General features: G+C 44.7%; 2 protein-coding genes across 2 annotated transcripts in view; one reads left to right on the forward strand and one right to left on the reverse strand.

The window, feature by feature from the left end:
- Positions 1 to 1,224: 1,224 nt before the first annotated feature.
- T265_14275 (hypothetical protein) overlaps positions 1,225 to 12,698 on the reverse strand; it is a gene marked incomplete at both ends in the record, with an annotated part of 24,366 nt that continues 12,892 nt past the window's right edge. Inside the window, 4 exons of the mRNA XM_009172906.1 lie at positions 1,225 to 1,454; positions 4,140 to 4,531; positions 8,120 to 8,204; positions 10,653 to 10,826. Coding sequence (XP_009171170.1) covers positions 1,225 to 1,454; positions 4,140 to 4,531; positions 8,120 to 8,204; positions 10,653 to 10,826 — 881 coding nt within the window. The remainder of the gene's footprint in view (positions 1,455 to 4,139; positions 4,532 to 8,119; positions 8,205 to 10,652; positions 10,827 to 12,698) is intronic.
- T265_07385 (hypothetical protein) overlaps positions 5,192 to 12,698 on the forward strand; it is a gene marked incomplete at both ends in the record, with an annotated part of 10,958 nt that continues 3,451 nt past the window's right edge. Inside the window, 3 exons of the mRNA XM_009172889.1 lie at positions 5,192 to 5,271; positions 10,211 to 10,373; positions 11,566 to 11,751. Coding sequence (XP_009171153.1) covers positions 5,192 to 5,271; positions 10,211 to 10,373; positions 11,566 to 11,751 — 429 coding nt within the window. The remainder of the gene's footprint in view (positions 5,272 to 10,210; positions 10,374 to 11,565; positions 11,752 to 12,698) is intronic.

Below are 12,698 nucleotides of genomic sequence, written 5' to 3' on the forward strand. Positions count from 1 at the left end.
AAGCTACTCATCGTAGTGTGAGGCGATCTGGTCATCCTCAGTTTAAATTTCATCCTGTAAGTTAAGTCAAACTATATCGCTGTACAGCTGTTTCATTCTACTCGGAATCATAAACACTACGCACCTGACGAAACTCCAGGGATTGTAGAACCCGGTCCGTTAGTATTAACACATTACGACGTTCGGACTGTTCGGTTGGATGTCGATGGTGCTGGTACGTTCACCATTTTACTTTGGAACCTGGCCAACCCGGAGACATCTCGACGTTATCTGACTTTTTTTTAGCATAGCAGTTTAGTCATAGACTTTACACATCTCATTGTAGAATGGCAGGTTTAGTGGGAAATTAGGTTAGTGGCCGATCGACATAGTTGAGCGCCCAAGTAATTGGAGACGTGTTTCACAATAACCGTATTCACAATCTGTCTGTGACGTTCTTTATTTAGTCCCGACAGTATCGGTCCTTTCCTTACTTCCAGCCATCCGTTTACTTCTACTTATCCGTGTTCTCAGGGCATTCCAGGCTTTTCAAATTTCAAATTCTTCCCTGGGTGTAACAGCGAAGAAATGACTGTATTCGCAAAGCCTTATCACGATGATCCTAAATCTTGGTCACTGTTATGGATGGTTTCTGCAGGTACTCATGTTACACTCATAACGACGCAAAGTTGGTCAGCCGTGACAATTTTCTGGCCAACTTTCGAAACTAATCCAAACAGCTTGAGATAATGAAGAAACAAGTTAGAAGACGCATTCGCTCCTCTCATATTGCGCTTGCCTAAAATCGGTCCGGCAATTTGTGTGCTGCATGAGGTTTCACTGGGCATCAAAAATGCATACCTGTTTCAAAGCAGACTGATCATCGATATAAGTAGTATGGGACGATGGCTCGAGGTTTGCAGATAGCACTGTTTAGAAGTCATCAAATGAGCATAGCTCCGGAATTCGCGTGAAATCCCACCACTGACTGGAACAGCGATTCGTTTGAACGTTTATTTTTTTAACTTGTTTTCAGATTTTTCAGAAAAATAGAAATGTGCTATCGACTAATATGGACGCCTCCGAGGCTCGAGTCCCAGCGAACTCAATCAGCATTCAATCTTAATAGTTTGCTTGGTGTGAATTCTTTCGGATAAGATGCTCCCGCTTGCCGTGCCTCTTATTTAGAATAGTTTGAGTCTTGCATTGGCAAGATACTTGAGGTGTGTAAAGCTTCCGCTTACCCGGTTCACAAAATACTGGGATTCCAACCCATTCTCCATGCAAACACCGGATGACACCCAGCGGGTCATCGTTACTCCCCGCTGCGTTTAGAGGCTGGACAATTTGCTTCGTCTCATCCACACGAAGAGTGTGACCCACAAAACACTCGTATCGGCCTTTTGCTTCGTGCTTGAGACTGTAGAAGCGAACGCGAGCTCCAGGGGCTGGCGGAGGCCGAGTTCGGCATGACGCTGAAAAATGGATAGGAATTAATTTGAATTTGTCAAGCTGAACCGACCAATGGACTTTGTAACCAATGGGATAGTCTTAAAACGTACGATGGACAAAATGAAATGCCCGGTGTGGATTTATGGGTCGTCAAACTTTGTTTACTTTTCATCGGGTCACACGTTCTGATTCAGCACAAATCTGTGGAACGGACTTGTTGATTATTAGGAGAACCAGCTCAGAATGCAACCGGACAACACAACCGCCAATGGAAAAACGCTTTCGTTGTGACAGATTTGGTTGGTTGTTCTTCAGTTGGCCCGCCCACGTGAGCCTTATCAACAGCCCGTTTTCGGCTGCACATGACGCGCCTGTACGCGTCAGTGATCAATAGATCAGCTGATTCGCACGCTCATTGGCTTTCTGGTTTGGCTAAGCACATCAGGCTATAGAGCGCTATCCAGACTCGGGTTCACGGCATCAAGAAGGCATTAAGAAGACTGTGTTCCACAGTGCTGATATCACTGGGAAAATGTGGGCTAGGCGTATGCGTGGCGTGACGTCCCATTCATATGAATAAGCTCGATGTTGAAAAGCTCAGTTTGTGTCACACCTATAGAGAATACTCTAGGTGGCTGATGGTCAAACCTCGCGATCAAAGGCACCTCTTTCTTCGTTCACGTGTGTAGGCCTATCACCATAAAGTCTGTCGGCATGTCATGCAATCTGCACATCGAGTTAGCCTGACGGGTAAACATCAAATGATGAGCATCCAGGCATCAGGAGGGCAGATGAATCAATTTCTCCGCATGTTACGGCCCGACTTCTGTGACTGTTTTATTCCGATACGTTCTCACCTGCATGGGAACCTCTTGACCCAGTGAATGGACCAAAGGAAATCTTCGCTTCATCTAAAAGTGCATGTCTTATGTTTGATCGAGGCGACGAAACGTTCATCTATCGCGGAATCAGTGTGTCAGCAATTTCCGGCTTTGATTTGGTGCTCCAGTCGGTGAAAACCACATTCCTTGTCTAGTTTCTACTCCCCGGAGAAAACGTGATTAACGAGAATGGCGATTCGTTAGGGGTTTTGTCTGAGTAGAAAGCCGCCAAATGGTCAAAGCGAATCGACTGTCGTTACCGGAAAAACGATGATTTTCCGAAAATGACTCCCAGTTTTGTGTGCGCACAACTTATGGATTCAAAATGTCCGTTTAACTTGGAACTAAACTCAGACTGCCTCTCGTGTTTTTGAATGTACTTTTTCATGTACTGAACCTCTCAGCGTGTGTACGGTTTAAGTCGACGATTGGTCGAAAAAAAGTCATTCTGAAACGCAGTCTAAGAGAATTCAGATAGGTCCGTTTCATTAAGCAAACTTGTCCATTAAGCAACGAAACAGGTAACCTGTTCGCCTAAGCCCTTGCGCGACGTTCCCAGCACCGCTTTTTTACTTCTCGTTCATGTTTCGCTTCACTCCGTAGTTGAACTTTCTCCATGTGTTACCACAAAGAGTAATTTCAGACAAGCAATCATGAATCATCTGTCAACGAACACCACTATTTGTAAAACACCGAGGTTCTTTTCCACGTAATATCTCTGAGCCTAGGCGAAAGGTAATGGGGATGAAGTAGTCCACGAATAGAAATCAACCCAAAATAAATTTTAGCCAATTAAACTATCGGTCAAACCGTCTATCATCAAAGAAATGCATGATGAACTAACCCCTGAGACCTTATGATCAGTACCGGCGAGCCAGTTGACCAAATGTATCAACAGGCGTTTGATGCAACGTAATGTGCTGCAGTGTAGGGCGCTCAAGTATCATTATAAGTAGTATCGGCCTACAACCGACAGTGACGATGAAATCATAACAGATAAGGTGCTGGTTAGAATATCTTCGAACATTATAACACATCTTTTCCTCCGTCTGGCTTCGGTTTTCAATAGTAAGCCTAATCATGTCCCGAATAAACGGTGCTGGTCTTAAGATGTTGGTCCAAAACTAGCGCTACCTGACCAGGAAGTCCTAACTGGCGAGTAAATCGATCGTCACAACCAGGACTGTTACTGGGTCGTCGTTCGGTGAGTTGGGCACACCAGTCACATCGCTCAAGTGTGAACACGTTCGCCTGTTCAGGTGTGTCCAACGTGCGTTTGGTGGAGTGATGGTTACACGCTCGTCTCTTAATTCGGATGTCCGGGGTTCAAATCCTGGAACGGCCATTGGATATGCACTGCTGATGAGCTCTAGTAAGAGCGAAACTCGAGTCCAGTGCTTCACCCCTTTGGTGTGGATTCAACGGAATAATTACGCCAGAACAGGAGCACGACCGTTCAAACGAGAGTGATGTGACTATGAACAAAAGATAAATATCTTATTAATAGGTGCAGCGAGAAGTGCGATTCCTTTGGAACAACAAGTCTGAAGAGTATCGAAATGGGGAGCCAACTGCCACATTGAGGGCACCTGTTGGGTGGTGCACATTGAATTGTTGAAACCTTTACATGCGATCAGAGACAAGTATAATTTTGAGGTGTGCAACCAAGTTAGCAACATTATCTTACGCTGTGCTATTAAGATCCTACACAGGTATATTCAAGTGCGCGTATTACCGTAGCAACATTAGTTAGGCACTGCAATCTCATCCGAATGGCTGGTGCCTCAAGAATGCGGATACACCTTACGTGAGAAGTAATCATCCCACCTGGAACACACTTGCTCCGCACACTCCAAACTCCATCCATACACGTTGTGACCGGCTGATCAGTCTTCACCAACTGATAACCCCTGTGGCACGTGACATTCAGCTGTGCTCCATGCCTTACACGACTGCCCGGTAGAATGATTCCGTCCGAACTGGTAAGAGCGTTCCCGATCGATTCCAGTTGGGGATAGTTCTCGGAGGTGATGGGGATGAAGCGTTGGGAAGGTGTGTTTGGTTTATGCATTAGAACGACATCGCCATGATCGACGGTGAACAGGTAGCAGTGTCGATTGCACGTTGGGATTGGTTGCGGAAGCCACGATGTTTTGTTGTCAATTAGGCCACAGTGAAGCGAATCCGTGTCTGACGACGCTGTTGTATCCGGATCACACCTGACGGGATTGATGGGAAATAGGGAACACTTCGAATGACTGTATGATAACTTTGTGGTAAATACGGGCAAAAGTAAACATCACCAGAAGGCGGCCTCACCGTGAGTACCCGATTGACATTATCCGATCTAGGGAAAATACTGTGATAAATGCCCACCAGGTTTCATGCTACCCTGGTGCGGATACTACTGATGAGGTATGCGAGTAGTATGTAGTTTTCTCGTAACTCCGCCCAGCGTCTAATCGAAGGTGAGGTGCAACTGCTTTCCAGCGTCTGTTTACAGTCGCGTGTTAGCCAGTGAATATCCACGAAAGTTTAAGAAGACGCGTGAAGATGTTCAGTCTTTAAAAACAAGGTGCATATGAGACGTTTACTTTCTTGACCAACAGTTTGTAAATGTTTAGTTGGCGTTCGCCAATAAACGACTTCCTTACACTTCTGGAACTGGTAGTTCTGACAGGTAACCAGACCGCCAGATCGCTACTGAGTCACTGTTTGAGGCACCCATCGAGCAAATCACATCACTCGAGCGTGAGCACTCTGGCCCGGTTCACAGATGCGTGCAGCATGCACTGGTGGAGCAGTGGGAATACACACTCACCTCGCACCTCGGATGCCCGGACTAGAAATTCCTGCATGGCAAAGAATGTGCATTGCCAATGACGTCCATTAAAAAAGCGGAGGTCGAGTTTAGTGCTTCCCCACCGTTTGGTTTGGACTCATTGGAACAAAACGAAATGTATGTGCACATAAACTCGCTAATCCAGCAGCCACCTATAACCGATCTCTGGATGTCCATAAGGAACAGAGTTCACAATGGTTGCATGGTAAATTCGTCTTTTTAACATTTCAGAGGCTGAGAAATAACTGGCGAATGACTAAAAACTCCATGGAGGTCAAAAAAGGGTGGAGCCGGTTTCCCATACGAATATAAAACCTTACAGAAACACAAATAAATGAAGGAAACTACTCACGCGGTTGCTGAAAACTCTTCGACAGCCCACGACCGGTTTCGCCTTTTTTGGGATCCATCATGTAGGCGCAGTCCCCTAGTTTCCGTCAAACTTTTGTACTACTGGAGCCCAAATTGGACTGATTGTGACAAATACACTCATTTGCGAATCAACCTCCAATATCGTAGCGACTGAAACATGAGGCGACCTGTGTGCAACAAATTCATTTAACGAACATCATGAATGAGAGATTCAATTGAGCCTCCCGTGAGAACCAAATTGATTTGCAAATGAGTGTATTTGTCACGAATAAATAAATAAATAAAATACGAAAACCTCAACGGTGATTGGGTGATGAAGACCCGAACGGTGCCAACGGAACAGGTTCAGACACTTGAGGTAGACACTCATGTCCAAGAGCGACCATAAGTGGCCTGGTGATCTCAAGGTCACATGGGCAGTTGGTCGAGTAAAACAAACACGAGTTCAAATGCACACACTGAATATAACTGTGGAATTGACAACATAGATAGTGAAGGAGAAACTTGGAAAATTTATAGTCTTCGGAACTAAAATGCTGCCCAAACCACTGTTGTGACTCGAAACACAGGCATATTTCTTGGGCTGTGTACTTCGAGGTATTACTCCTTCATGAACTGACAGCAGCCAGACCCTTTCAAACCCTCAGAATCCTTTTGGTGGCGACCGAGTGGAAAATATTCAATTTTACAAGCGTATATAAACTCCGATTTCAGCTGAAACAACTCCCTCTGTTCTTTCTGTCTCGAAAATATTTAACAAATCTAGTCTGCACGGAACGTCGCCATGGATGTGGGAAACCGCACCTTTGAGGGCAAAAATGAATATGGCAGGGGCATGTCACAGCCAGGCGGATTTTTGTGCATTTTTCAGGAAGCTATCAACCGGAAAGCCGTTTGATTTGGGGACTAGTTGGATTGCTCAAATGACAGTTTGTATCAGATCAAGAAGCAGCGCAACCGGATGTCGAGATGGTGTAGTCGGTCTGTACAAAATCCAAGAAAGCTTGACTCAAGATACTATATTTTATTCACAGAAATCTGTCGTTCCCGCTGTCCAGGAGCGTGGAACAGACAAACAACGAAGCTTTGGTCTTTTGGAAAGAATTGAATGTACTCAACGAAGCCAATAAGTGCTGAAAGCAGAGAAACATTGTTCAGTTGTTTATGGTATAGCATGGCGTGTCTCACGAATTCCGAGGCTGATTTGAACACGTGATTTCCTCGCTAGTCGTTTGGACTCTGAACCTTTCGGTCATGAGCAGGTGATTATTAATGCGATTAAGTCGCACTTAGACAGAGCACGACCTTGAGTGATACAACCCACATAATTCGCGTGCCAAGTAGCTGCTTGAGTGACGACTTCTCAGGCGGAGTGTCACTCATCAAGCAAATTCTATTGTTCCTCTGTGCTGCTTATAGATTATTGATTGTGTGAGGAGATTTTGGATTTTCAGTGGGAAATTCGTGCTATTGGTGAAGCCAGTCTGTGCTGAAAAGTCGAGAATCACTGTATATACATACATGGGTGAACAGCCATTATAGTCAGGATTGGGTTGACTGACGTAACGATCTGATGATCATGTAATTTGAAGGCCCTTCGTGGCGCCTTCGTGGAGCCTTCGTCGAGGACAAAGTATGAACGTTACCTCTTGCTTACACATCACAAGGTTGGCTATTTCCGCAAGAATCCTCAAGGCGTCTTGGTGCTGACAGACTGTGTGCACGGCACAAGATCACTGTGCGGTCTTGACGCATAGAATGTTGTGACTTTTAGTGTAATCATCAAACAAGGGCCGAATATTTTAGTGAAAAAACGTAGGATTTGCCGTTCCCACGGGGTTTCTGCGTGTACGTGCTGATTCGCCAATCTCGCTCCAGTGCCTGATGCGAGAAAAAAGACTCACAGAAGGAAACACAACAGCTATGTTCCGAACAAGCGAGTGAGTGCGTGCGAGTGGGAGAGCAAACGTTACAACGGCAACACGCTATTTAAAGGGGACTTTCTGACATTGATCCAGGCTGTCTGATAGGCTTTTAGTGAACGTCACCGTCAACGTCAACGTCACTCGTTCACCTGAACGCTGATCACATTCGGTCACGCTTGTGTGAGGCGCATGAACACTCATCAGCTTTTGCTGAATTGATTGAATGATTGACAGGCCTGGATGCTTGCGGGCTTTCCTATTGCGATTTTGGTGGGGTTTTGAAAGCACGTTTCAAGAACAATGCCGCTAGTTGCGTAGACGGAACGTGTTCTAATTATGGAACATTCTTATCGCAAATATTTCAATTTTCTCCCGGTTTTGTTGAAATAATGCTTCAGTTTCACGCAACACAATCCCTTTACAAAGAGTAAGGAATTTATGTGGTAGACGTAAAGTAAAGTGGCGGCACCCGTAGTAAAAATCGGGACAACTAAAAGACGACACAGTTTCAAGCTTCCGTATAACTTGCGACGTAGATACAACCGTATTCTGGCGCCTAGCGCAAAAATCTAATAATAAAGTATCAACTTTAAACTCTGCGGAATTCGGGAGGGGACATTCGATGGGGCGAAATTCCATGATAACTCATCAGGTGTATTTTTACTTACGTCAATGTGGCGCGGCCTCCAAATGTCGTCTTTTCTGCCGTAACTCGGCCATTGACCACCGTTGGGACCGGACCACAATCACGTTCTGAATAAACAAACCCAAATAGAAGTCGCACTGTACTGGTCGTGCACCAGATAGAAAATGACAGATTTTGGCGCCAATGGTACCTGATTTAATCAATAATATTGCTTCCGGCTAACAAGAAATGAGATTTTTTTAGAGCTAAAACGTCCCTCTCAGAGACGTCGTCCTGGCATTGACCGTCGATCAGTGACAACCGGTTAATGGACGTGCCGGGAAGACTTTCCAGTCGCTCAGCGAAGCTCGAACGTTTCTCCAGAGGAAACTGTTGGTAGATCACGTAGCGCAGATGCTCTTTCGTTTGTTCTCTGAACTGGACACTTTAATAAAACTTACGGAAGACGGGGAACACGGTTCCTCTTCTCCGAAGGTATTGTTTAAACCGATTTACTTTTGCGTATATTCGAAAATTTTTACCCCCTGTATACGTCTCCGTAAGGTTGTAAATACCAGCTTGTTCTCAAACGCAATGGAAAAGTTAGACAAACGAAGTAAAAAGGCGCAAAATTTTCAGACCAAAGGCTTTATCCAGTCTCTTGCAATGAATTGGACGTCTTCAACCGAAGCTAAATACATTTTGGAGTTGTATTAGTATGAATCAAAGGTCCTCAAAGTTCGAACTGCCAGCCGGACTCTGCAGGTACAAAAAAGCTAGAGTAATCTCCAATCCGGGTGGAAACCTCATCCTAAAAGTGAACTCACACTAGGCCGGTACCCAAAAATTCCTTCAACACCTGTTTCATCCTTGTTTTCGAGTAATTGATTGCGATCATCTTCAGAAAGGATTGAACCTGCGTCTTTCCGAGTAGTTGGGGTCCACCATTCGGCGTCGAGTGGCTGATATGATGTGTATTCAACTTACACTCGATTATAACTCACAAATCGATCGGACTGCTTCGTTGAACGCAAGCTTTCCAGAAAAAAGGCTCAGACAATGTGTGAATTAGTCATTTTCTCCCGAGAAACTAACAGTGTGTTTGCTGTTGAATGTCAGTAGTCACAGTAGGCAGTCCTCTCACGTGATAAAATTATGTCCGCAGGACTTATTGATTTTGTTAGCAGGACTGCCTCCTAACAAACATATTCACGTTGTTGACTATAACCAATGTTTCAAAGCTCAACATTTCTCTCTCTCTCTCTATTTCAGCCTTTCTTTGCGCTGTTTTTCTCCATTCCTTTCTCGATTCTTTTGAATATTGATATTGGCTGTTCAGTTGCTGCAATACAATTTCCTCAAGGTTATTTGTCCTCTCAATTCCGTGTGTAGCTGACAAGGTTGATTGAGTGCGCATTGGAGGACCTAACAGATTTCTACGACTTTTTAAACTGCCAAGCGTTCCGCCAGACGTCGGAACACTTACAGATGCCTATTTTCGGTGTTTCGGCTTCCACATACTTTTCACTTGTACCTGGTGTGTTTTAACCACTGTGTACTAAAAAAATGGGAAGTCAAACATCGATTTTTCCACGGCATTCTTTGTGAACTGCGTCACATTTGAGATCTGACAGGACAAGGTAAAAGGAAACTCGGAGAGCCTCCACGGGGTTCGCGGGTTGCGACAGAGGTATCAGCAACGTTGGAAGAAGCTTTCCTTCAGGAAACTGTGCGGCGGCTTTTGTGTGGCAGATTTAGTCGAAAGACATCATATACGATAGATTTAAACAAGCTCCTGTGGAATCTTTTATCAACATCAAAGTCGTTTGCAAATTGAGTGCATTTCGTGAAAGAAAAAGGTAGCTAGTTCGCGGCAGTTTAAAAAGTCATTTTAAAAAATTTTACAAGTCAAGATTCAGTTGCTTTTTGCTGAAATCTAAATGTGCCCTAAACTTGACCGACACTAGTTTGGCGAGTTACATGATATTTGAATCAAGCGGTCCCAGGTACTTCACTCCTAGTCCAGTTCATTTACATTCTCCCCCAAAGTCTAGCTCACTTTCCATTTGGCCTAATTACTCTAGTGCACCTTCCCACTTTAGGGACCATTCAATCTCTACACTGTTCTCCCTAGGCTGGTTTCAGCTCGCACATCGTTGGCTACAAGCGTGGAGCTAGACTTAAGTGTAACTGCGACGAAACTTGATACATTGTTCAAAAATATAACGATCAACTTGGATCGAGAATTCATCGTTCCAATAGAGGGATTTGATGGATTTTGCAGTAATCCGTCCACCGTGAGTTCACAAGAAAAAGACTTGGAAGTTGTGGACTAAAAGATTCAGATTGGTTCAGGGACCAACAGAAATGACGTGGACTCAACTGCTTTTAGCACAAAGTCAAAGGCACTACCAGAAAAGTTTAGTTTTAGTTTCCAGGTTAAACCTGTAACTCAGTGCTTTGGTTTATATATCCTCTTGATCGTAGAAATTTGGTTGACCAATCAAATGTCAGTGGAATTTGAGATACTATTGGTCAGTTTCATACTAGCCAATTAAGTGTGGTTGTGCACCTACCTTTGCAGATTGTTCTTTCTCCATCCCACTTTCCCGTTGGCAAACACTGTTTCTGCTCCGGACCAATCAGCTCATAGCCGTGATTGCAGTGCACCTTCACAATGCTGTTGACTTCCGTTGAATAGGTTGAGATGCCACCGTTCTCTGGTGCATCCAGTCGAGGACATGTGATAGCTTGAAGGACACAGATAAGTGGAAACGTTGTTTTTTGTTACTAGGGCGATCTGGAACATTCATCAGGGGCTTCATCGTCAGAGTAAGTTATACCGAAACCCCGAGAAAAATTGTGCAATAGTTTCCGTCCTGTCGGGTTGCAACAACAGCAGCAGCCAGCTATCTCTAGGGTTATTCCACTCGGCGAAATTCCGATGGTTCTATACACTACTGATTAAATCACAAGTAAAAAATCTGATGTGCCCTTCACTCATAAAGCTTACCTAAGTTAGTCACGTGTTGACTGGCTACTCGAAAGAAGAGTCCTCATATACAAAGCTTGTGTGACCAATGAGAGCGCTCGTTTCTGATCAGATCACAGCTAGAGTGTTGACAGTGCGAGTTTATCGAACCTTTAATCAACCACCCGTTTTCAACTACCACTCGGAATTCAGCTTAGAATCTGAGAAGGGTGCACGGCTGAACCACCGCTCAGAGCTTCTCAGACACTTCGAAGCGGCTAACTTCGTTTGCAGGATGGATTCATGATTGAAACGACTATATTGGCCTCACGCCAAACTGAATGATGCAGGANATAAAATACAAAGTTTTTGGGAGGCGGCTGGTTGCGCCCCTGCCGATAGAGGATTAAGCTATAATTAGTAGTGAGAAGTAGGCATAAGATAAGGCGAATTTCCTTCAAATTATATCGAGACTTCGGCATGTTGCTCGAAATCTTGTTCCACATGTACAAATTCAGATGACCTTACTACACGGCAAGCAGCTGAATTCGAAAGGTGATGATGTTGGGGCATCAGAAGGTGATCTGATTGTGATTATCGGACCAGCAACACTACTCACAAAGGAGTCAACGAATCCGGAAATAATTCAGATGACCTTACTACGTTGCAAGCAGCTGAATTCGAAAGGTGGTGTTTGGGAACTAGTTAGCTTCCGAAGGTGATAGGGTTGCAATTATCGGACCAGCTACACTACTCACAAACGAGTCAACGAATCCGGAAAACTTTCTGAAAATCCTTCAGTTACATTTCAGGGAGGACAAGTGTGTACCGATTCCGTTTTGGCACATTTACCGAGTAGATGTGAAGGATTTAGAAACGTTTATGCCTGTCTCCAGCTGCCACATTCTAGCAGAAAAAGCGTCTTGACCACTAAAGAAGCGATGAATTAAGACTTTAGCACTCTGAACTTGGGATTGAAAGGGATTGAAACTCTGAAAGAGATTGACTCCTATCATCATCATCATCATCATCACCATCATCATCATCATCATCATCATCATCGACAGCATAACATCAGCGTTCATTAATGATGCTTCGCTGCCACAGATGATGGTTGTAGGTGGGCTGTGATACTGTCTAGGCGCCCACACCTAGACAGGAGGATGATTAGGGTCCCCAACCAAAGCCTGACCGCAAGGTAGAGGTGTTTGGTGAGAAATCAAATGCATTACCATTTCGACGGAACAAGTCACCACATGCTCCAACCCCCAACCTGGAAGACCGGGGGACCATGTTCGTCAGACCTCCAACTATTGACCAAGCTGGTTTGAGAGGCTCTGTGAGTGTTGCGGAGAAACAGCCCAGCTCAACGGGTCACTGGGGTGCTCAAACCGTTACACTGCGACAAGGTCCAGTCTCTTCGTGTCGGTACCCGGTACTTGAATAGCACGATTCAACCTCCGAAGGAGATTGTTCTCCATCTTATCGACCATTCAGTGTCCTTCTTGTATGCCCGATCCCGAAGAAGGGATGTTTTTTCATTTGCATTGTCTCAGCTAATCGAATTACCTCTCCTATAGGTTCACATTAGTTGATGAAACAAAATCACTTCGGTCAGTGCTTGAAATCGCGCATTACAACGACTCTGGAA

This window comes from Opisthorchis viverrini (genome assembly GCF_000715545.1).
Source record: "Opisthorchis viverrini unplaced genomic scaffold opera_v5_167, whole genome shotgun sequence".
Lineage (NCBI taxonomy): Eukaryota > Metazoa > Platyhelminthes > Trematoda > Opisthorchiida > Opisthorchiidae > Opisthorchis > Opisthorchis viverrini.